The sequence below is a fragment of the Biomphalaria glabrata genome, chromosome 4, assembly GCF_947242115.1.
Source record: "Biomphalaria glabrata chromosome 4, xgBioGlab47.1, whole genome shotgun sequence".
Classification (NCBI taxonomy): Eukaryota; Metazoa; Mollusca; class Gastropoda; family Planorbidae; genus Biomphalaria; species Biomphalaria glabrata.
The window spans coordinates 16160787-16183116 of NC_074714.1; the positions used below are offsets into that span (position 1 = coordinate 16160787).

General features: G+C 32.7%; 1 protein-coding gene across 1 annotated transcript; it reads right to left on the reverse strand.

The window, feature by feature from the left end:
- Nucleotides 1-661: 661 nt before the first annotated feature.
- On the reverse strand, nucleotides 662-20467 carry LOC106067060 (serine/threonine-protein kinase PAK 2-like). Its single transcript, XM_013226161.2, has 9 exons — nucleotides 20316-20467; nucleotides 15976-16205; nucleotides 15443-15680; nucleotides 14525-14699; nucleotides 14333-14396; nucleotides 13485-13683; nucleotides 10261-10538; nucleotides 5445-5568; nucleotides 662-4961 (listed from the first exon to the last, which is right to left on the reverse strand). The coding sequence occupies exons 2-9, from the start codon at nucleotides 16170-16172 to the stop codon at nucleotides 4764-4766; spliced, it is 1473 nt and encodes a 490-aa protein (XP_013081615.1). The 5' UTR covers nucleotides 16173-16205; nucleotides 20316-20467; the 3' UTR covers nucleotides 662-4763.
- Nucleotides 20468-22330: the final 1863 nt, after the last annotated feature.

The following is a 22330-nucleotide window of genomic DNA, read 5'->3' on the forward strand; positions in this document are numbered from 1 at the left end:
GTGCCTACTGTGAGATTGGTGTTTGGATTCATTCTGTTTAGACAAAAATTTTAAGATGTGTCTTGTTCTGAGTTAAATATTTTTAAAAGATTTTTTTAGGGGGGGGGGTGAAATTGCTACTTTCCAGTTTGTTTGGCGTGGACATTTCTCTATAAATAGCTCAGCCTGTGCTTCCTGATGGCCATTGGCGTGAGCCAATCTTCCTTGTGATTGCAGATTAACATGACTTAATAAGTGTAATATGTTTTAATTTACTGATCTTTCGGGTTGTTCCATGGATGAGCCTTTCATTCATCATATTGGTCAAATATTCTGGTATACTTCTGTGAGTAGACCTGACTTAACATGAGTACTGCCTTCACAACTAAACTATTTAGACTCTTAATTGCACTTCAGTTTCTTTATGCTGTCCATCCAATCATAATAATAATAATAAGGCCTGTCTTCGAGATCAAAGATTAATGAGGAATGCAGTATTTCCCATAGCTATGCATCCCCAGCTGTGACCTACATATTTTTCCACATCCAGGGCAAGCATAACCATTGTCCGTTGGTGGTCGATTAAGATTTTCTTTTCGCTGTCTGCATCTCTTAATATCATTGGACAATGAAAATATTTTTTCATAGATATCATACCAATTAAAAAAAAACATGATTCACATTTGTAAAGATCAATAGATTTTTAATAGTTTAATTTAGATAAATTTTGATTGATTATATAAATGTCTTTTATGTGTGATCAAAAAGCATCCAATAAGACAGTACATTATGTCCAAGAACATCAACTAGCTGGTCAACACACAAAGCCAGTGTCTCATGAACAAACTCACTGACATACATCTCTGGTACACAGCTGAGGTACAGGAACACACATCTCATTGACTCACCCACATCAAGCTGTACACATACACACACACACACAAAAATAATAAATAAGGAAATAGTGTTCAAAGAAACAAAGCTTTAAAAAAAAATGAATAGTGCCAAGTCACTCAAGACCAGTTGTTTTACTTGTTTAACCCTTAAAGTGATGAACTGTTTTACAATGAGTGCAATGCTGATGTTTAGAGGCAAAACTACTACACGCGCTTTAAGGGTTAACAACTATGAGAGTTGAAATAAGGACATTGAAAGGGGATGTCTAGTATAGAAACAAGACAATGATTTGTTGATTCCAAACATTAAGGATGAGTGCAGTATTTAACATAGCATTCGGCCCTACTTGTAACCTGCATATTTTGCCAAAGCCCTTTCCCACCAAGGGTGAAAGTTTTCTTGTCATCATCTGTGTCTAAAAACAAGATGACATTATCACCCACTCATGTTCAAACTTAGACTAAGCTCAAATTAAAAGATGGTGTCTACAGAGAAAATGTTAAGCTACAAAATTAACTTATTAATTAATCTGCTAGTTTCTTCAGCCATTTAATAGTACAATTAAGTTGATAAGAAGCCAGCAGTAAGCTGCAGTGAACTAATTCATATATACAATAATATGAATGCATTTCTTTGTTCCATTAGTATATAAACTAGTCAGTAGAACCACATTTGGAATTATCTATTTAATAAACTAGATATATTCCAATCATAAGGTTTTACCTTTTCAGTTCAAACAGCCTAAATTGAAACATGTTGGATCCACACTATTCTTTTCTTATTTTTATCCCAAAAAGCAAATTATTGAAAAGCTGATCTCAGTTGTTACATTGCCTTTACTCCTATCGTGACTTCATACAGTTGCAATGGACAGTTGAAATTTTTTTTTTTTAAATATTAGCTAATTTATACCTTTAAATCAAACTAGAAAGTATTTGTATTATTCCCATCTATTATTTTAGATTGTATTACATTTATATACAAATAAAATTTTGCTCAAATTCATTCCTAGAAAACAGAGATGACACAAAACAAAAATATTGAACATTTGTATTTCATTGTATGTGAGCACTGTTGTTGATTCTTCTATTTTAACACATGTGCATGGTATCTTTCCTGAACAGTCTCAAAACAAAGGTCACTCCTAGGAAATAATGTATTATTATGTGCAGGGGAACAGCTGATGTGCTTTAAATAATACCAATTAACAGAACTTTACACATTATTTATATACATGTAACACAAGATTTAAATTTTGAGCAGGCTTATAAGCAATTATGGAACATCACAAGAAAAACAAATGATTCTAGAACACCCATTTTGTCAAACTATATTGGCAAGACCACAAGTGAAAGAGAATGATGCAGATGAAATGTGTAAAATTCCTTGTATTCTACTACATGCCCTAGTGAAGCAGTCACTCACTTAGTCATGTTGTCTAAAGACAGTAATAATTGTGCTGTAGTACTATTTGGTGATAGAAGAAAAAAAGATGTGAAAATAGTGCAATATCATTACTTGTATACAGTAACAAGACGACCCCAAAAAAAAAGGCATAATTGAGTTGTCTTACCACTTAATAGAAACAAAATGTAAGAAAAATAAATGTTAGATAATCTTTCTTAGTTCAATAAACATTGTACATTCTCTTTTCTATTTTTACTTGACTATTATTAAAAACAATAGCTGTAGAGTAGTACATTGGCAAGGGAGGCAAGTATATGATTTTATTTCTAACAATAAACAACTATGGTTATTCAAGAGTTGTCTTCATTTTTTTTTCTAAATATCAGTTCCAGAGAATAGAACATTAGCCAAAGTCATCATACTTATTTGAAATGCATATATTAAAAAATGTTTTGGTTTTTTATTTTGCTATTTTACAATAGATACAAGTATAGATAAAATATTTCTAAAAGGCCATTGTTAAAAGTCTGTATCTCAACAGTATTAATAAAGTGATAACAGACAGAAGGGAGCTCAACAATTGCATGTTGCTAAATACTATCAAAAGGTTAACATGATAAGCTTGTACAGAATGCTGCTAGTCAAAATGTAATTTAAAATATAACAACAAATAAGTCTGAATGCTGATTTCAATCATCTTTGAAAAACAATGATATGCAGAGATAAGAGATTTACAAGAAATTTTATCTAGCTTTAACATTGGTGATATAACAGGAATAAATGTGTGAAATATCAAATCACTGTTTTCTGATTTCAGCAGTGAGAATTTTCAATTCCCTATGGCTGAACTAAGAACACACTTTACATAAACCACTGTACAGGTGCACAACACCTGCATAGAATCATATAAGCTAGGAATGATTTTTGAAAGTCTATTTCAATAGAGGTCAACAATGACTACAAGTCTGTGAGGTCAGTACATACAGAGTGCTTCATTCCAAAAAAAAAAATCTTTTTCAGTTATAAATATTAAACAATGTGGAATGAGTTCAGTTCCAACAATATTTTATACACAAAAGTATCTGTCAATTCAGTAAGGCTATTTAAAGCTGAGTCACAGAGTATCATTTGAACATTGTGAGGCACAAGTCTAAGGCAACATTGAAATCAACCACAATACAGAAGTAACCACAGAGTAACTTTTACCCTTTCACTAGAAGACTACTTTTGTTAGTACTGAATAGCTAACTGAGCAGAAACATAAATATTAGCTATTAGTTTAGAAAGCAATAGATATGTATTATTAATAAATATCTCATTCAATAGGGTCAAAAGTAACATTAATTTATCCTTAACATTTTATTTCATAAATTAGGCATGTTTTTTTTTTTCGAATCTGTAGTAGATAGAAGATCTCCTGAAAATATCATACTCCTAATAATAAAAACCAAAAACTGAAACAATACACATTCATAAAAACATTTGTAAAGTCTTATAAAACTTGCCCCGACGACATTCTTACAAAAAATAATTTTAGCTGATTGAATGTTGAAATGTTCCCTGGATGGTAGGTATATGTATATATTTATTTATATAAATTTTAAAAAATGGCTGTTTCATGTTTCTACTTTAAGCTAGAAGCTTTAAAATAAATGTAGATTATAGCTGAAAAGAACAATAACATCATCACATAGAAAGGGTGTGAAAAGAACCAGAGAAACATGACCTGAACAAAGGCATTGTTGCATAAGGAATACGTTGTAACAAAACATCACTATTTTATGGACCAAAACAAACAACAATAAAACTAATGCTTGCAATGATAATAACGTTAACAAAAAAAAAAAAAAAAAAAAAAAGATCACCATGAACAGAAAAGAGAAGACACATCACAGAAAAACAAATCTTGTGAGTTCATGTCACATTTGTTGACAGCTGCATCCTGAAATGCTGATTCAATAAAAAAACAACAGAAAAAAAACAAAGACACAAATAGATATTTGTAAATGTTGAAATATGGTTTCAATGTGATGACGACATACTATAATTTAGCTACAACCCACAAGTGAAAGATCTCTTGGAAAGGTTCAGGCCTATGACATTATCTCACTAACTCCACCCTATAAGAACTGTAACTGCTCCTGTAGTCCACACTTTATATTTTATACTCATGTAAGATACATGAAAAGCTGAAGGTTTTATTTAGTGTTTAACCATCCACACAACACCATGGGATGGTAAGTAAACACTTTATTTCAAGCCCACGCCTTTTGAAAATATTCAAAGACCTCCAGACATTTTCATCTTAATGAAATTCTTAAGAAAGATGATTCTAATTCACTTTAGTTTAAATGTATATTACATGTTTCAAAAAAATAATTTTCCTTTGACTTTCATACAGGTAAAAAAACAAAAAAACAAAGAAAAACTCAAAAACACAAAGGTGCATATTAACCTAAACTAAGCATGAATTATGACATCTAAGACTTTCCCATTGCATTACGGGCTGCAGCAATTAGAGGTCTGAGTGTTGCAAGGGCCATCGCCTTTTTCAGCAAAGGGTGCTCCAAAAGCTGGGCAGCGCTGGCTCTGTGTTCCACCTCCACTTCCAAACACTTATGAATGAAGTCCTTCAGCTCTGGAGACAATTTATGCTCATCTTTGATCTCTGGCTTGCCCTGGTTTCCAATAAACATATACAAAATTTATCTTCTAGAAGAGCTGAACAATACTGATATTAAAAAAAAAACATTTTTAACAAATGTCAAGAAGAAAAAAGAAAATATATCAAGAAGATAAATATTTTGTAAAGCACAACTTTCATGCGATATGACACAATCCATTTTGTGGACCAGTGGGGGCAGGGAGTACCCGAGAGAAGTTTTCTGTGCTGCCTTAAGGCACTCAGCAAACACAACTTAGCTCAAATCAAGATTTGAACTAGGCAGCTGAGCTGCTTATGCCACTCTGCCACACATTCAACAACTTGGTTAATTTCTAATCCTCAAATCTTTTGACATTAAACATTTTAAACATAAAACTTTTTTTTTGTCTTATTACTTAAAAGTAAACCTGCAGTGCTATTTGTCAAGTTGTTATATAAAATTATCATTCGAGGACAAAAAAGAAATCTTTCTTCTTTTAAAGAAATATGATTATACCTTGGTAGCTATTCTATAGATAGCTTTCAGAGGTGTCTCATTCAGGTAAGGAGGTTCCCCTTCCAACATTTCTATAATCATTATACCAAGACTCCAGATATCCACTTTATTGCCATACTGCTTTCTGAAATAAAAAAGGAAACCAATAACAAGCTGCTGTGGAGATCTGTATTGAATAACAATGTTATGTAGCTTTGTTGTAAGTCTGACTGGAAGTGAAGCTTTTGATTTCTGATTGTGCTTAGTTGGATTTTATTTAATTTGTTTATGCACAGTGTAATGAAATAGTTCATTCTTTATAGAGAGTTGTGTACCATTATTTCAGAAACAGTAAGAGATAGAGAATGAAAGACAACCAACATCCCCTTAATTGAATAATCATTGAATTTAATTTTACAGTACTCCATGACTACATATCAACACTATAATTCTTAAATGTAAATATTAAAAAGCATTAGGCAACTAAGATAACTCTGAACTCTTAACATTTAGACTAAAGTTTAAAATGAGGAAATGAATGTACCATAAAAATTAATAAGAAACAAATTTAAAACTAAAAGCATCTTTAATTCTTGACCAGGTTTTCCATCTCGATTACTAGAAAGAGAAACAAGTATTTATATACTATCAATCTTAACTAGTGGTGCACCGGATAGTTGCTTCGGCTCCAGCTTTTGCAGAATATTCGCCTTTTTTTCACTATTCGGCCATATTCGGCTCTGGTCGTATATCACTGCCAGATAGTTGGCAGAATAGTAAAAAGTACACCTATTTAATATGCACAAAGTGGACCTGTTCCATCAATGCCTGTTATAGAATGCATTCATATTTATATTAAAACATAATAATGTACTTAAAAATAGAGCCTATATGAATATGCACCAAACATCTTTTATTATAAAGACAAGACGTGTTAATATAAATAGAGATGAAACTTTACATTATAAATGCGCTTTACATACATAGCAGCAATGGCTGGCATTTTCATTTTGTCTTGACCTTTGAGCGGGTTAGTTAACATGTTAAGATGTTATATTCCTTGACGACATCACACTGTCTAGCTGTGCGGGTATATCTCCAGAGGTAGAGATGAACAACTCCCACCTCCTTTTTATTTGTTTAGTCCATCACATTGAGTTCATTAATAGACAACTGACCACAAGTCAAATACAATGGATGTAGGTTTAATGTCAGCATATTGACACTCTCTAGAGGTCACACCTTACAAGAGAACGGAGTTTGTTTACTTAGTAGTAAATCTTTAGTAGAAGGTCGACTTCAAGCCACACCTCTATACAGGTAACCAGGTATATCTCCAGCGGTAGAGATGAACAACAAGCGTGGTCGAGAGGCTAAGTGCGTTTGAACTTGGCTTGGCTACCTATGAAGGGGGCTCAAGGTTTAACACCCGACTCTGGCAGAGTTGTGTTTACTGAGCGCCTAAAGGCAGCATGGAAAAACCTTCTCCTAGATACCCCCCCACCCCACCCCACCCACTGGTCCACAACTGAGATGGACCAAAGCGCTTTGAGCATGCTATAAGCACGAAAGTAGCGCTATATAAAAGCCATAATTTATTTAATTAATTTATTTAACTACCACCCCCTTTTATTTGTTTAGTCCATCACAATGAGTTTATTGATTGACAGGTGACCACAAGTCAGATACGATGCACACGAGGGAACTGAGTTTGTTTACTTGGTAGTAAATTCTTAATTAGGGGGCTGGACTTCAAGCCACACCTCTACACTCCCCTACACGGGTAACTGGACAATGAGTTTGCTTATTCACGTGGCTGGAGTTACTTGTGTGCCGAGTTACTTGGATATCAATCTCAATTAGTAAGCTGGACTAAAGATCACACACCTAAACGAGTGAGCTTTTGCTACACATAACAAACACAAATCATAGCCCAGTAAGCCAGTAACTAATTATTTTGTAGAAAAAAGTACAAGGCTCAGATTTGTGTATATTAGCGTAAAAGACATGACCAGGCCTATCTTTAAACGGAGAGCTAGACACACCTTTATTTTATTTATTTAGTCCTTGATGTTGAATTTATTGATAGACATTGACCATTTTAGAAGCCAGAAAGGAAAAACGCAACGTGCCATACCCCCCCCCCCGACACATACTACCACTGTAAATAAACATTATGGTTGATTTACTTTTCCTAACACCCATAGGCTTATTACCGTGCCCTTTTGTTACAGTTACAGAAATCACGATAACATCAGTAATAATTAAGGAAGATGTTTTTTTACATAGGCCTACGTTCTTTGCATTTAATGTTTCTTACTATACGTTCTTTGCACAATAAAATAAAACAAAGATGTGCATGTGTATGTGTATTTTTTGCCTTGTATGAAAACCTTTAGAAAAAGCTCATTTTATTGTTTAATTCTATTGACTTATTATATAAGGGAAAAGCTTACAGTAAAGTTTAAAATCGCATAAAAGAAATTGATCTGAAGCACCGCAATTAGATCTAGCAAACAAAGAAAAAAATATACTGGAATGTTAAGAAACACTTGACTTCTGTAACTAGTGTACGGGTGTAATAGATCTACATGCTTGACTGACCAGGCCACTATGTCTATCTGACCAGGTTGTTAAAATCAGTCGAGCATACAGTCTATAGTCTATTTATGTTTATTTAGTAGGGAGGGTGTGGATGAGTTGTTGTTTTTTTTAATATTTGGTTTCCTATTGCTCTTAGATCTATACAACTGTAGATCTAAACATAGATATCAATAATATTCCTACAGACTACAATTAAATCTATGATTCTGCATCATCTAAGGTTCAAGTTATAAATATGTATTATTGATGCTTCCGCTATTAATAAAATATCGTTTACCTCAAATGGATTAATCTAAAACAATAAAAATTGACATACAACGCTTCAGATTCCAACTATTAACTAACAGCTACTATCCGTATTAAGCCCTTGAAGCCAGAACCAGAAACGGTCCTTGGACTTTAAAGTACAAGCCTGTTGATCACACATTGATCAGATGTTGGTCTAAAAATTCATGAATACATACATCCACCCACTATATAAGCCAAATTTTACTTTTGAGAGATTTACTTTAGTAACTAGTTAAATATATACTTACACAGATTAGCTAATTAAGCCTATCTGTTTATATATACTGTATAGCTTTAATTCATCAATCAGTAACAGAGTTTAAAACAAAAAGGTATATAAAAGGAAAAAAAAATGAATATTGGTATGTTATTTAACAGTTTTGCAAAATGTTCAGCAACACAAGCTATTACAAGACATGTAGGTATCCGGCTTCGGCTGAATATCATATTTTACTATTCTGCAATATTCGGCTCCGGCCGAATATCAAAAAGTACTATCCAATGCACCCCTAATCTTAACAATACCATTTCAAGCCTCTCAAAATCAAGGTAGTGTATACAGAGGCTGAACGAATAAACTTATTCCAAACCTCTTTATTAACAAGAGAAAAATCTGACCCAGTTTCATGTATAAGCATCACTATCATTATTATCACCTTGATATGTGTAATATCTGAAATCTCACTCAAAATCACACACATAAAAATGTCTAACATTGTCTTTATAGGCCTATTAATTAGACATCACTTGAACAGTTTTAAATTAGTGCTACAAACATTTAGTAGAAGGATGGACAGAGAAGTGTTGTTTGAAATGGAAATAAAACAAAATAATAATGTTGTAAGTAAAGCGAATGTGTAAACGTAAATATAGTATGAATGGAGCTATTCAATTAGCTAATCAACTTAAATCCATTTTTCTTAAAGAAAACATTTGCTTGTAGGCCTACATATATTTGGATCTAGATCTAGAGTCTAGATACTATTATAAGAGATGAAGATCTATATATTATAAGAGTGAATTCTAGGGTTCAATAAGCTTATTAAAAAGGGCATGCATTCCTTTTAATTCTATACTAAATGTATCATTTTCTAATAAAAAAGTTATACAGTACACGTTTAATCGAAGCATTCTTTTCACTCCAAATGGCCAAAACAATTAATTCCGTCCAAATGTGGAAAATAATTCCAGAGTCAAAGAGTTAATGTCCCCTATATAGAGCCTGTCCAATCATAGTGTGTTTACACAGCCCATGTTAGGTGTGTGCGACACGAATGGAACTATTAAAATTTATGTAAAAATGTTTTTGAAACACAAATTTGAAGGTTAATTTTATTAAATAATGATCTAGCAAGCTTTCCAGCTATGTGCTGGTGTGACCTTTCAGTCTTGTTTCATGTAAACATTGGCTATATGACTTAGATCCATGAACTTTAATACTTTCATAGAGTTGGGGAACTTTTTTTTTATTTTTTGCTTTATATTATAGAAGATATCATGCCTTTGTAAGGTATGGTTTGATGTTTACGAAAAAAGTGCATTACCCTACAAATAATTGTAGTAGGCAGTTTAGTGCTTAACTATGCTAAAGCTTTATTAATGTGAAAGAAAAGTTATGGTTAACAAGGCTGTCATGTGGCCAGTACAACTACCAACCGATGCATGTCAGGTACCCATTTGAGTTAGGTGATTCCTATGGTACAAAATCACAGCTTTCACTGAGATGTGAACTCAAGAAACCTTGGTTCAGCAGCCAAGCATGTTACCACTCAGCCACCGCAACACAATGCTTATCTTTTTTTTAACTTCAGTCGAAATAAATGGATATCTAGTCAGGTATTAAGTCATTAGAAATTAGAAATTAATTAATAAAAAAAAAAGTGCACAGGCTATGCCTTAGCTGTAAAATTCTAACTGTATCCAAGAACTTTGACTATACTGGTACCTGGAAACTACTTCAGGTGCCATCCAGTAGGGTGTGCCCACCATGGTATCTCGTTTACCCTTGTCACCACTTAGCTGAGCACAGAAACCAAAATCTGTAAGTTTGACAGCACCAACCATGCCCAGTAGTACATTGTCACTTTTAATATCACGGTGAATGATGTTCCTCTGGTGGAGAAATTCCAAAGCTTTCAGACACTCACGACATACTGCTGCAATCTGACCTTCTTTCATGATAGTTTCTGTAACTACATCTGTAAGGGCTCCACCATCTAAATACTGTGGAGGGGAGAGAGAAATTTTAACATTAGAAATATATTTAAATAAGAAATATAGATTTTAGAATTATATTTAAATAAGAAATACAGATTTTAGAATTATATTTAAATAAGAAATATAGATTTTAGAATTATGTTTAAATAAGAACTAAAGATTTTAGAAGTTGTTGCAAGAATTCTATAAGACAATAAAGATATGAATGATTTCATGAATGATTTTCCAGGTGTTTTCCAGGTTTTCAAGGTAGAGTTTTAGATTTTCAAGGTATGCATCGCACCATAGCAAGCAATATATGTGTATATATTTACATACATATGACATAAATATGTAAAAAGAACAATATATATATAATATATATATATATAAATATTAAATTAAAAAACCCACATTAAAATGTATGCTGATAAGTTGAAATCATACCTCAAAAAAAAAAAAAAAAAAAAAAAAAAAAAGAATTCATCTCTAGTGTTTCCTAAGCATTTAAATGCTACTTTTTAATACATTAGAAAACACACACAAGCTTGCACTACAGAAGAATAACTTTTTTAAAATATGAGATGTAATTCAGCTAAAACTGTCGCAATCTGAAGTTGGAAATTTTCTTAAATTTACATAGATTTGTAAAAATAATATTTCATTCTTACTATACCAGTTGACTTGCTTTCCATCAGTTTTAAGTAAATTACAACCAAAATAACTCTACGGGCTTTTCTACAGCTGTGTGCGAAATATTTTCGTTAAATCTACAGTAGATCTAGACTCTAATTTAAGTCACTAAATTCGCAGACTTTTCACGGCTGTGAGAGAATTATCTTCACTCTATTCTATTGGATTAGCGTAAATTAAGTCTAGATCTAAGTCTAAGTCACTAAATTCGCGGACTTTTTTCGAATTATCTTCACTGAATCACCGTAAATCTAGTCCCTAAAATTCGTGGACTTTTCACAGCTGTGTGCGAATTATTTTCACTGAATCTACTGTAAATCTAGAGCCTAGATCTAAGTCACTAACTTCGCGGACTTTTCACAGCTGTGAGAGAATTATCTTCACTCTATTCTATTGGATTAGCGTAAATTAAGTCTAGATCTAAGTCTAAGTCACTAGATTCGCGGACTTTTTTCGAATTATCTTCACTGAATCACAGTAAATCTAGTCTCTAAAATTCGCGGACTTTTAACGGCTGTGTGCGAATTATTTTCAATGAATCTCCCATAAATCTAGAGTCTAGATCTAAGTCACAAAATTCGCGGACTTTTCACGGCTGTCACTGCTTCTACAGTCTAGATCTAATTAAGTCACTAAATTGGCGGACTTTTCACGGCTGTGTGCGAATTATCTTCACTGAATCTATCGTAGATCTAGACTCTATAGATTCTAACTCAATGTCACTAAACTTCGCGGACTTTTAACGGCTGTGAGAGAATTATCTTCACAAGATTCTAGTGATTTAGCGTAAATCTAGAATCTAGCGTATTTCTAGAGCAATCTAGACATTAGATGTACCAGTATCTAGATCCTTAAATTAACTAAAATTCACGGAGTTTTCAGGTTAAGCGCAAATTATCTTCACTAGATCTAACTTAGATCTAAATCTAGATACTATTTCTAGCTGAGATGAGAAGATGAGAAGGATGGATAGTGAGAAGACTCAAAAGTAAAGTACCGGTAGCAATTATACTTAAACACTGAATCATAATCTCCAAATACAAAATCTAATAAAATACTCAGAAAGACACAAAGATAAGATGATATACGGACTTTCCACGCAAAGTCACTCTTACCGTTACAACAAGAAGATTTTCGGCGAGGGAGGGCCCAGAGGGGTGTAGCCTTCACATTAGGCTGCTAATTGCTCTAGTTATAGACAATAGTCACTACAGACTAGATCTAGCGCGTCTTCAGTCGTAACAGTGAAAGGAAAATAGTGCTAAGTGAAATGCTTGCTTGAGCCAAGGTCGTTTTCATCACAAGGTCGCGCTTCACAAGTGGGTGAAAGGCGGTGTAGGCGCGTCGTCACTGGTCAGCTCAATGTAACCAGTTTTAAAATTCAAGTTTTTTTCACCGTTTTTTACGAAATTCAAGGCTTTTTCAAGGCCTTGAATTTAATATGAAATTCAAGGTGTTTTCCAGGTTTTCAAGGTGGCTACGAACCCTGGTATAAGTTAACTAGAAATGTGAAAGTTGTTAGTTTGATGGTATTCCTGAGTTTTTTTCGCACAGCCCTTTCACTAATGTCAATTATGAAACTTTTCATTAAGCACACTCAGTAACAAAATATTGTTCATATTGCCATGGAGATACTATTTTTTAACTCTTTCTCTTCAGAATGACAATGTCATATTCAATGTTTGAAAACTCATTTGGTTTGTTTCATTTTTTGCTAAATTTTTTATAATTGCTTAAAACTTGATCCGAAATAGTTTTACTTTGTTAAACTGTTAGCATCCACATTTTTCTCCATATCAACATGTTATGACTGAGTACAATCAACAATGTGTTTAAAACAGTGTGCTTAAATTTTGGTTATAATTATTATGTGTTTTCGAAGGTTTTACTTAAAATATAGTTTTGCGTCAGTAAGGATAAACATCATTAAACACTCATTTTAATTCAATTAGGATTATAAAATATTCCTAGACTAGTATCTAGATCATTTTGTATTTCATAATCTAAAATTAAATTTTGGGTTCTATAAAAATTCAAGTGTATTATATAAAAAAAAAAAACAATAAAAGAGCTTTCGTTTCCCTTTAATTCTATACCAGCTATAACATTTTATGATAAACGAAAAAGTTCATCAAAGTTTAATCATGGCAATGGTAGTGTCTGTACAATTAATGGGCCAAGAGAATAATTCCGGCAAAATGTGGAAAATACCATTCATTTAGAAGAGAAATAGTTAAAGAAAGCAACTGCCAACAAAGATTTACAAAAAAAAATATTTACCTCCATGACTACCCACAATTCATCTTCTATGTAATAACAATCCAAAAAGTTGACAATATTTTCATGTCTGTAAAGCTTCATCACTTCTATCTCTGTGATAATTAATTCTTTCTTTGGTTGGTTATTCAAATCCATCATTTTGATGGCCACTACCTGATCAGAGTCTTTACATTTGGCCATACACACTTTACCAGAAGCACTAGTAAGACAAAAGTAACTTGTTAGCTATTGTAGATACTCATAAATAGTTAATCTTTCTTTATTTTTATGACAAAATAAATAAGACAAACCAGTGAAGAAAAAGGGAAAGGGATAATTAGACTAATGTTGTTTTTCAGAACAGGGTTCAATAGTCAATAACAAAGAATTTCAAGGCACTAAAATATATCTGAGCAGGTTTTGACAGTACACTTAAACAAGCAGAATGGTTTTGTATTGTGACTATGCATTCATCTGCTTCTTCTTCGTTCTCGATGCATTCAATAGTTTTAGGTTCATCATGTGGGATGTGTGGTTGGGTGGCCAAAAATTGGTAGGATTTGTGCTTGCCAAGAGAAACAAAAAGACAGCACAGAAACCATCTCCCAGATACTCCCTTTACCACAGGTCCACTAGAGAGATTGGACCATAGCTATGGAATGAAAAATGCCCCATATAAAAGTCATAGAAATAAATAAATAGAAAAAATGGCTGCATGTATAATTTTACTAATGAAAACATAAAACTTAAAAAGAAAAAGTATGTTAAAATGCTTATGATTTAATTTAAATCTAGAATCCTAGTTGGTATTCTGAATATGTACACACATACATACAGATGCACACAAAATAAAAAATAAAAAAACTTGCCCTGCTCCAAGTTTTTTGTGTATTTCATATTTGTCTTGTGGATTTCCAGGACTAGCAAGATCTCCTTTAAGTAAAAAAAATATTTTTTAAAATATCATATCAATTGTTTTTCTTTGAGATAAAATGCTCAGTGCTAATTTTTACTTCAAAAATTTCTAAAACAGTATTAACATTAAAATCAACAGAACTCACTAAGTGCTGTATTCACTTCTTCATCCGTCATTGTTTTCTTTTGTGACCTAGGCCGCCGCTGGAATACACCATCAGATTCATCATGGTCATCTGTTCTCAGCTCAGCCACACCATCAGATACTTCAGATTCTACCTCCTTTTCTTTTTCAGGTGTTTGAGGTTTCTTTATTTCAACCTATCAGAAAATAATGTTTTACAAAAAAATGTGTATTAATATTACAAGCAACCCAAAGTGCTACAAATTAACCAAACAATATAATCCATTAATTATTACTAGGATTAGCTCCTCATGCAGTTTCATACAGTATATTAACATAGAAATATTTCATCCAGAATATTAGCATAGAAATGAAGCAAGAATTATTTTTTCTTAATGACATGACAATGGATAATTCAAGAGCTGCAAGCTAGCCAGGGACATGACAGCTTATGTGTGTTTTCTATACATTTTGAACATAATTATTTTTTTATCCAATTAATGAAATTTGAAAAAAATAAAAATTCAGAGGGTTTATTTAATTTGGTAAAAGAAAAAAAAGCTTAAATATATTTTGTAAAAGCTTTTCAGACATTATCACTGTCAAAATAAAATTTAATCTAATCATTTTATTTTTTTTTAAATTCTCTTTAAATAAAATCATTCTCAATTTTTTTTTTAATATTTATATTTGTAAAAGGAAAAAAAAAGTTAAATCTTACTAAAAAAAATGTTTAATATGTCAAAAAAATAACAACAAAAAACTATTTTTTCTCAGACTGATACAGATATATATACTGCAAAATGTTATTGTGAATTCACTTATATTAATGTATGTCTAATAATAACAGAATTTGGTCATAATAATTATGTTTTATTCTACCACTAAATGTTTAATGTTAACTACAGCCAAGAGGCAAGTAACAATTAAAGACATTCACCGGTTTTTCTTCTACATGTTCTACTTTGTTATTTGATTCTTCTGTCTTAACATCAGGAACTTGAGCAGAATCTACTGATGCTCTGTCTTCTTCAGCAGAATCTAAGATTTCATCAGACTCTCTTATTGTTGTTGCCACCATCATGTACTTGGCAGTTGAGGGTCGACGCTTAATGGACTTCTGATAAGTCTTCAGTGAGTTGACCACAGCTTCAGGGTTCTCTCTTTGTTCTTTCTTGCTGTTAACAGAATTATTTTGATATGCAGCTTTAAACTAGCAAACTTGACAATTTTGTGAAATAATTCTCAAAAAAAAAAAAAAAAAAAGGATTTAACATTTTTAATTTGTTCATAAAATAATTTAAAATCTATTATAGAGCAATGCAATAACTACTACATGAAAATTGACTGCAGTAGAAGTTTCAAGAGTGTTTCTTTTACTACAATTTTGTTAGCAATGAACTTAGTGCTTCTTTACATTATAAAATTTTTTCCACAAATAAAAGAAACTGGCTTAAAATGAAAGAAACTTACGAGATGTTTGAATGACTGAGAAGCTGCTCCCAAGATTCTGGCAGACCAACGAATTCTCCCTTGTCCTTGTCAAAGCCCACATGATAGTTTCTCTTCACATTGAATGGTTCCCCAATGGACATGGGAGCATCTTCTTCTCCTGACTTTGTGGAGCTGGTGGAAACTTTTGTTTTACGAAAGAAACCTTTAAGTGGCATTTTTGTGTCCTTGTCGACACTACAGATGCAATTCTGCAATAATATATACATCATTTATGAATACATACATGACATTAATGTAACAAGAAGGTCTGTTTTATGTCGTCCATAGACCTTGCAATATACGGGCAAATGATGTGAAGATCATCTGTTTCTATGGCTGACAGATAATGGCCAGCACAATGACTCACCACCTTTACTTTCCCAACTGTCAGGTACCCACATAAGAGTAGGTTGGGCCCAGTGGCGCCCTAAAAATCATGAAATTCAAATTCCAAGTCTTCACCCCAGATTTGAGCCGGAGACCCCTGGGTTCAGAAGTCATGCACTTAACCACCACCACACCCTAGTGTAATCAAGTGGACAAGGAAATATAGATGTGTGTGTGTGTGTGTAAAAAAAAAAAAATTTCCCTTTCATACCTTGTGGTCTATAGGGCTGATGATGTAAAGGTCATCTGTTTCTTTGGCCTACATGTGGCCAGCACAACGACCAACCGCCTTCACCTTTCCCTAACTAATGTCAGGTACCCATTTAGAGCTGGCTGGACTCAGAGGCGCCCATAGATCCCAAAATTAAAAATCCCAGTCTTCACCAGGATTTGAACCCAGGACCCCCAGCTACTGCGCCATGTGTGTAAGTCTGTTTAAATGTCTTTTCTTATATAGATAGAAGCCAGATCTAATCATTGTACACTAGATTTCATAAGCTTACTTATAATCTGAATTTACCAGAAGTATAAAAGTTGTTAAAAAACATGTGCATTGCTATGAGTTACAACTATTTCAGTGCAATGAAACCAAATCATGTTTTTAATAAGAAAAGCTCAAGTTTAAACAAATTAAATGTAATTCTTAAAAAGATTTAAAACTACATGACAACTATGCAGGTAAGGTTTACAAATTACTTTAATGTTTATTTAAAACTTCTGTAATTAAACTTTAGAGCTAACAAATAAAAAAAAAAATGCAGAGGCAAACACTAATTCTTAGCACAAATTAACTTCCTGTTTAATTTGGTAATTAATCTTATTAGGCTAGTTTTCAGTAGAAAGGAAGCTTTATAGTCACCTGAACAAAAAAAAAAGTTGTTTTTTTCATTGTTTAAAACAAATATGATAAAGTCATACAGCCTATCATAAAAATTCTATTTCCTACATAGATCACGCTCAATAGCAAGAATTACCAAATGTTTCAATCTATCTACGAGAATTGTTGATCTCAAGTAATTCTTCATTAGTTTGAGGCACGAGAAGCTTCTTTCACTAGATTCCACAATTGCAGGTATTGCATAATACTGGGTTTTTTTAATTGCGCGTAGGATTGGCATAATTTTCCATATTGAATGACACCCCAAAATGACAATTTTCGTCTATATATTACAGGATAATCTATTTATTTCTGTCTGTTTCTACACATAGATTATATAGGTAGGCCTATATAAATAAATAAACTATAAACCATATACATATAATAGAGAGAGAGAGAGAGAGGCAATATACTATAAATACATATTGCAGAAGTGAATCTACTTCTTTTAATACAATCTAAATAATTTTTAAGTAACACAGATATAATTTATTAGCAATTAACATAGTGGTGTTTACTGATGGTGCTCAGTGTGCACTGAAGGAGAAAGCACAAAAACTGTGTTCAGTATAGGAGCATGAAGTGACCTAATTTATTTTAAAATAAAATCTTGACTATGACTATGAGTGGTAATTCAAAGAAACACAGCTATTTTTATAGTTCTTTAGTTGCAGAATAAGAATCTGCTTTCAGTTTTTTTGTAAGTTAAACTGTCACCAAATAAAAATTTGACCTAGTTCCCTATTACGGTGTGCCTTATATAAGAATCTACTATAGTTCAAGATAGACTATACTTGATAGATCTAGATAGGGAGGTGAAATTCCGGAAGTTCCCGTGTCCAAAAAATGACGTAAAATCTTGAGACAGATTTTCCTTACTGCTACCTAGGACATAGGTCTTTGGTTGAAATCGATTATGCTCAGTATATGTAAAGATATCATTGCTAAAAAGAGTGAATTCGATAACTTTTGATGATGGAGAACATTTTTGTCTTTGACAATTTTTTGAAAAAAAAAAATGTATTTAAAAATATTTTGCATTGAAAGTATACATTTTTATTTTTTGCTGACACTCATTACAGGAAAGTCGTACCAGGTTGATTTTTTTCCAGCTAATAGTACATGTGTCTGGCTATATTCGTACCAATTTTCAGATCGATCTATCGTCAACATCATACAAACTTAAAAGAAAAAAAAATAACACTGACCTCATGGACATTTCAGTTTTTAATTTTTTTTTGTAGAAGATATTGTTTGTCACCAACAAGTGAAATTATAATCTTGTAGCAGATTTTATTACCTATAGGTCTAGATACTTTTTAAAGATTTTTTACCTTGCAATTTTTTTTTTTAGATTGAAATCCAAAACACACCAAGGCTTTTGTCTGCAAAACTTGACTTAATGAACTGCATCGTTTTTAAATCAATGAGCTGCTCTGCTTCTTCAGTTGTAAGATTTGTAGCTTCATTGTTCCCAAATAGATAGCTGACCCATCCATACTCATTACTTCCAACTGTTGGGAAGTAATACTGCAGGTGTGTCAAAGTGTGCAGAATTTTGGGGGTGATTGTGATGTTTTCATTCACCACTTTGAAAATATCTTCGCCTTTGGTCGTAGTTGGTAAGTCTTTGCAAAATAAGAATTCGTTGACACATTTTTCATCCTTTATGAACCGAATAAAAGCTAGCAGCTGGGCTTTGCCGCTAACGTCAGTGGATTCATCAACTTGACGAGACCACAGCAGAGATACTTCATCGTCAGTCACGTTGAAGTGTTTGCAGATTTGATCCTGTAAATCTGACGATAAGTCTTCAATTCTGCACAAGAAAGTATCATTTGACAAAAGAAATTTTTTTAACTTTTTCGGCGGCATCGGGTCCAAGGATAGTCTCAACAATTATTGCTAAAGCTGGTGCAATGACTGATTCAGGATCTGTGTGTGCTTTCTTGCGTTTTGCTAATAGCTGAGCAACCTTATAACTTGTAATCAATCTCTTTTCAGGCAGCTTTAGGTAGTTCGTAAGTTTCTTAGCTTGTTTATTTTGTTGAGCCCTGATGTTTTCCAAGTATTCCTTTGGTTGCGCTTTTACAGCTGGATGTTTTGTTTCCAAGTGTCTCTTCAATTTGCTTGGAACAAGCACCTCATTCCACAGAGTTGCATTGCAGATCAGAAATAATGACAATGGAGAATTTTCAGGTCCCGAAGATATGAAACCATATCCAACGTAATCTTCTTTGTACCTTCGTTTGGTTCCTTGCTTTTCATTTAACGCTTTCGCAGTTTCATTCTTACTAACGTCTTTCTCCATAGATAACAATGAATAACGCTTAGTGATAATTTGTTATTATTAGCATACACATAAACAATTTACATGAAACACATCACTTATTATTATCGTTACCAATTCAAGAACTGCTGTGCGTCTGTTAAGGCGGCCTACATTTGAGTCAATATATGTATAGTGGACAATTCCATAACCTGAATAGCTAATAGCCCTTTCCGTCACTATGGAGCGCTCCACTACTATTACTGGTCGTTGTAAGTTGGGATGTCATCGCAACGTAAAATAAACATTTATAGTAAGTAGGCAGACCTGTGTAACGCTGCATGTGTGGCGTTCTGAAAACTCCCGCGGCACATCTGCAAATCTTCGGCGGTGCCGCGGCACACAGTTTGAGAAACACTGCTCTAGACTCTAGAATACTCTATCTAGAATCTAGAATAGATCTATATTATATATAATCTATAATTTATATAATATAAATTAAATAATAAATATAATCTAGATCTATCTAAATTTCTATTCTTCCCAAACCAAAAAGAATTAGTCTATTGTACTTTTTTCTTGACTAGAATCTAGATTGGATCTAACTATAATATATAAATTATAGATCTAGATCTATTATAAATAGACTAAAATCTAGAAATAAAAAAGTTTAAATACGGAAGTAAACAGGACAAGCAGTCGCCATTAATCGTAAGAGAGCTTTAATTTACTTTAAAAGCCCAATTTTGTGTAGCATAAAAAAAAACAGCAAACAAATATTCATACCCGACTAATGAGATGTCAGAAGCGAATATTAAGATCAGATTTAAAAGAATATTCTATGCATTCAGGAAACTAATCGACATCCACACATGATAGTCTATAAACAATTAAATAGCTGCTATCTAGTTATAAGTATTTCCCACAATGCCCATGAAAAAGAGGCAACTCTAGATCAATCACTTAACTATATAGAGGGTCTACATCTACATTGCTATAAATCTAATACCAACATCCTCAACTTAGACTTCGCAGTTTTTGCCAGCTTCATTCATAGGCCTATAATATATCTAGTATTAATTTTAATGTTCAAGCGAATTAATATTAAAATAGATTTAAATCACTGGGCCGATTTTTATAACATGTATAATGAATAAATAGAACACCATGATGAATAAACAGAGCATACACTATACAGAACAGAACTCTGTTTAGGATCCCTCAACTCAAGAAAAAATATAGAGAGTCTATGAAGAAACTAGAACAAATACAAAATATAGCGGTGAGATTTACAACAAACGAATATTCCAATTTGATTAGAGAATTTAGAGTTACACCACTAGTAAAATCACTAAACTTATAGATCTAGACACTGCAGGACAAAAGAATAAAAAGTAAAGTAGGCCTACCTATATTAAAAGTCGAATACTAATATAAAGTATTGCCGTATATATACATAAGTATTTAATGCTACTAGTAGACGTCAATTCTTTATACATAGGCTACTAAACGATAAGCAAGAAAGTTATTTAAGGCCTTTATAGAAATCAACGTTATTATAGTGTGAATATATTTGGATGAATCTATAAAGAGACCAGCAACAATTTAACGTCCTATAGATGACATGTCCAGTCACAGACGAAATCTATAAATTGGTTTGGTGGAGATGATCTCGAGTGGGTCCCTCTACGAAGACTTTCAGTGTTTCACATATCACAACCATTATTTTAAACAATGTAGTAATGCGTTGATTGAAATCAAAATTAAAAAGAATAAAAAAGGAGCAAAAAATAAGTTAGATAAAAAGCAATTAACTATAATGGTCTGGACGTGGGTAGGTTCACGTGTTTGTTAAAGTATAATAATAATATTTTAAAAAAGCTTGAAATACAAAAGCCATGGGAACTTTTTCAACGTTCCATAAACTTTCATGATAATTATAACGATTGTATTTTGGAGAGATGTGCATTGTATCCACAATCATCTGACATAGGCCTACACTGATTCAGAGTAACCTACAAATCTATCCAACAAATGAAGCAACTCAGCGCTGAATATTTTTCATGAATTTAATACAAAGTAAATAATCCAAAGTACAAGTCACTTATACAATGACTTGAAATAAAACATAGTAAGACAGTGTTTCTCATATTCCCGGGTGGAGACTCCCTAGATAACAACATTTTCGTTCGAGCTCCCTTTAGAAGCTGGAGCCCAGAGGAGCGATGTATATTTTTATAGGCTCCCACAGTGAAATCCGTGAGTTGTTTTTTTTCTTTTAGAATGTAGTAAAAAGTAAAAGAAGCTTATTCACACTTATTAGGTTTTATTTTTCATTTAGCCTTTTTTAATTTAACACTGTGTATGGAAATGATAGAAACCAACTTAACGTCATGAAATTTCCCTAAAACATGTAGGTTTTTGTGGAAATAGTGTTGGGCATGAAATGTGTGAGCATTGTAAAAAGTTCCTCCTGAAGGTAGATTTGAAGATACGTCAGGTTTCCACTGAAGTCGGCGAGGGGTCTGAACATTTTTTGCGCCGCCCCCTACCTCCCCCATTGTTGGTCGGTTGTTGGCTTGTAGCTCAAGACAGATAATATAGTTCAACTGAACCGATGTAGGCGTTTATATTTGTTAATAACTAAACTATAAATAACTTGAAGAAAGTCTTTTAAACAAAAACTCAATATAATTTATATTATTCACTATTTATCTTGAAATGAAACGTAGATCTAATAGTAATGAAATAAACTGATATTTAAACAAAATCTAGCTCACAACCAAAAAAAGTTTTTACTC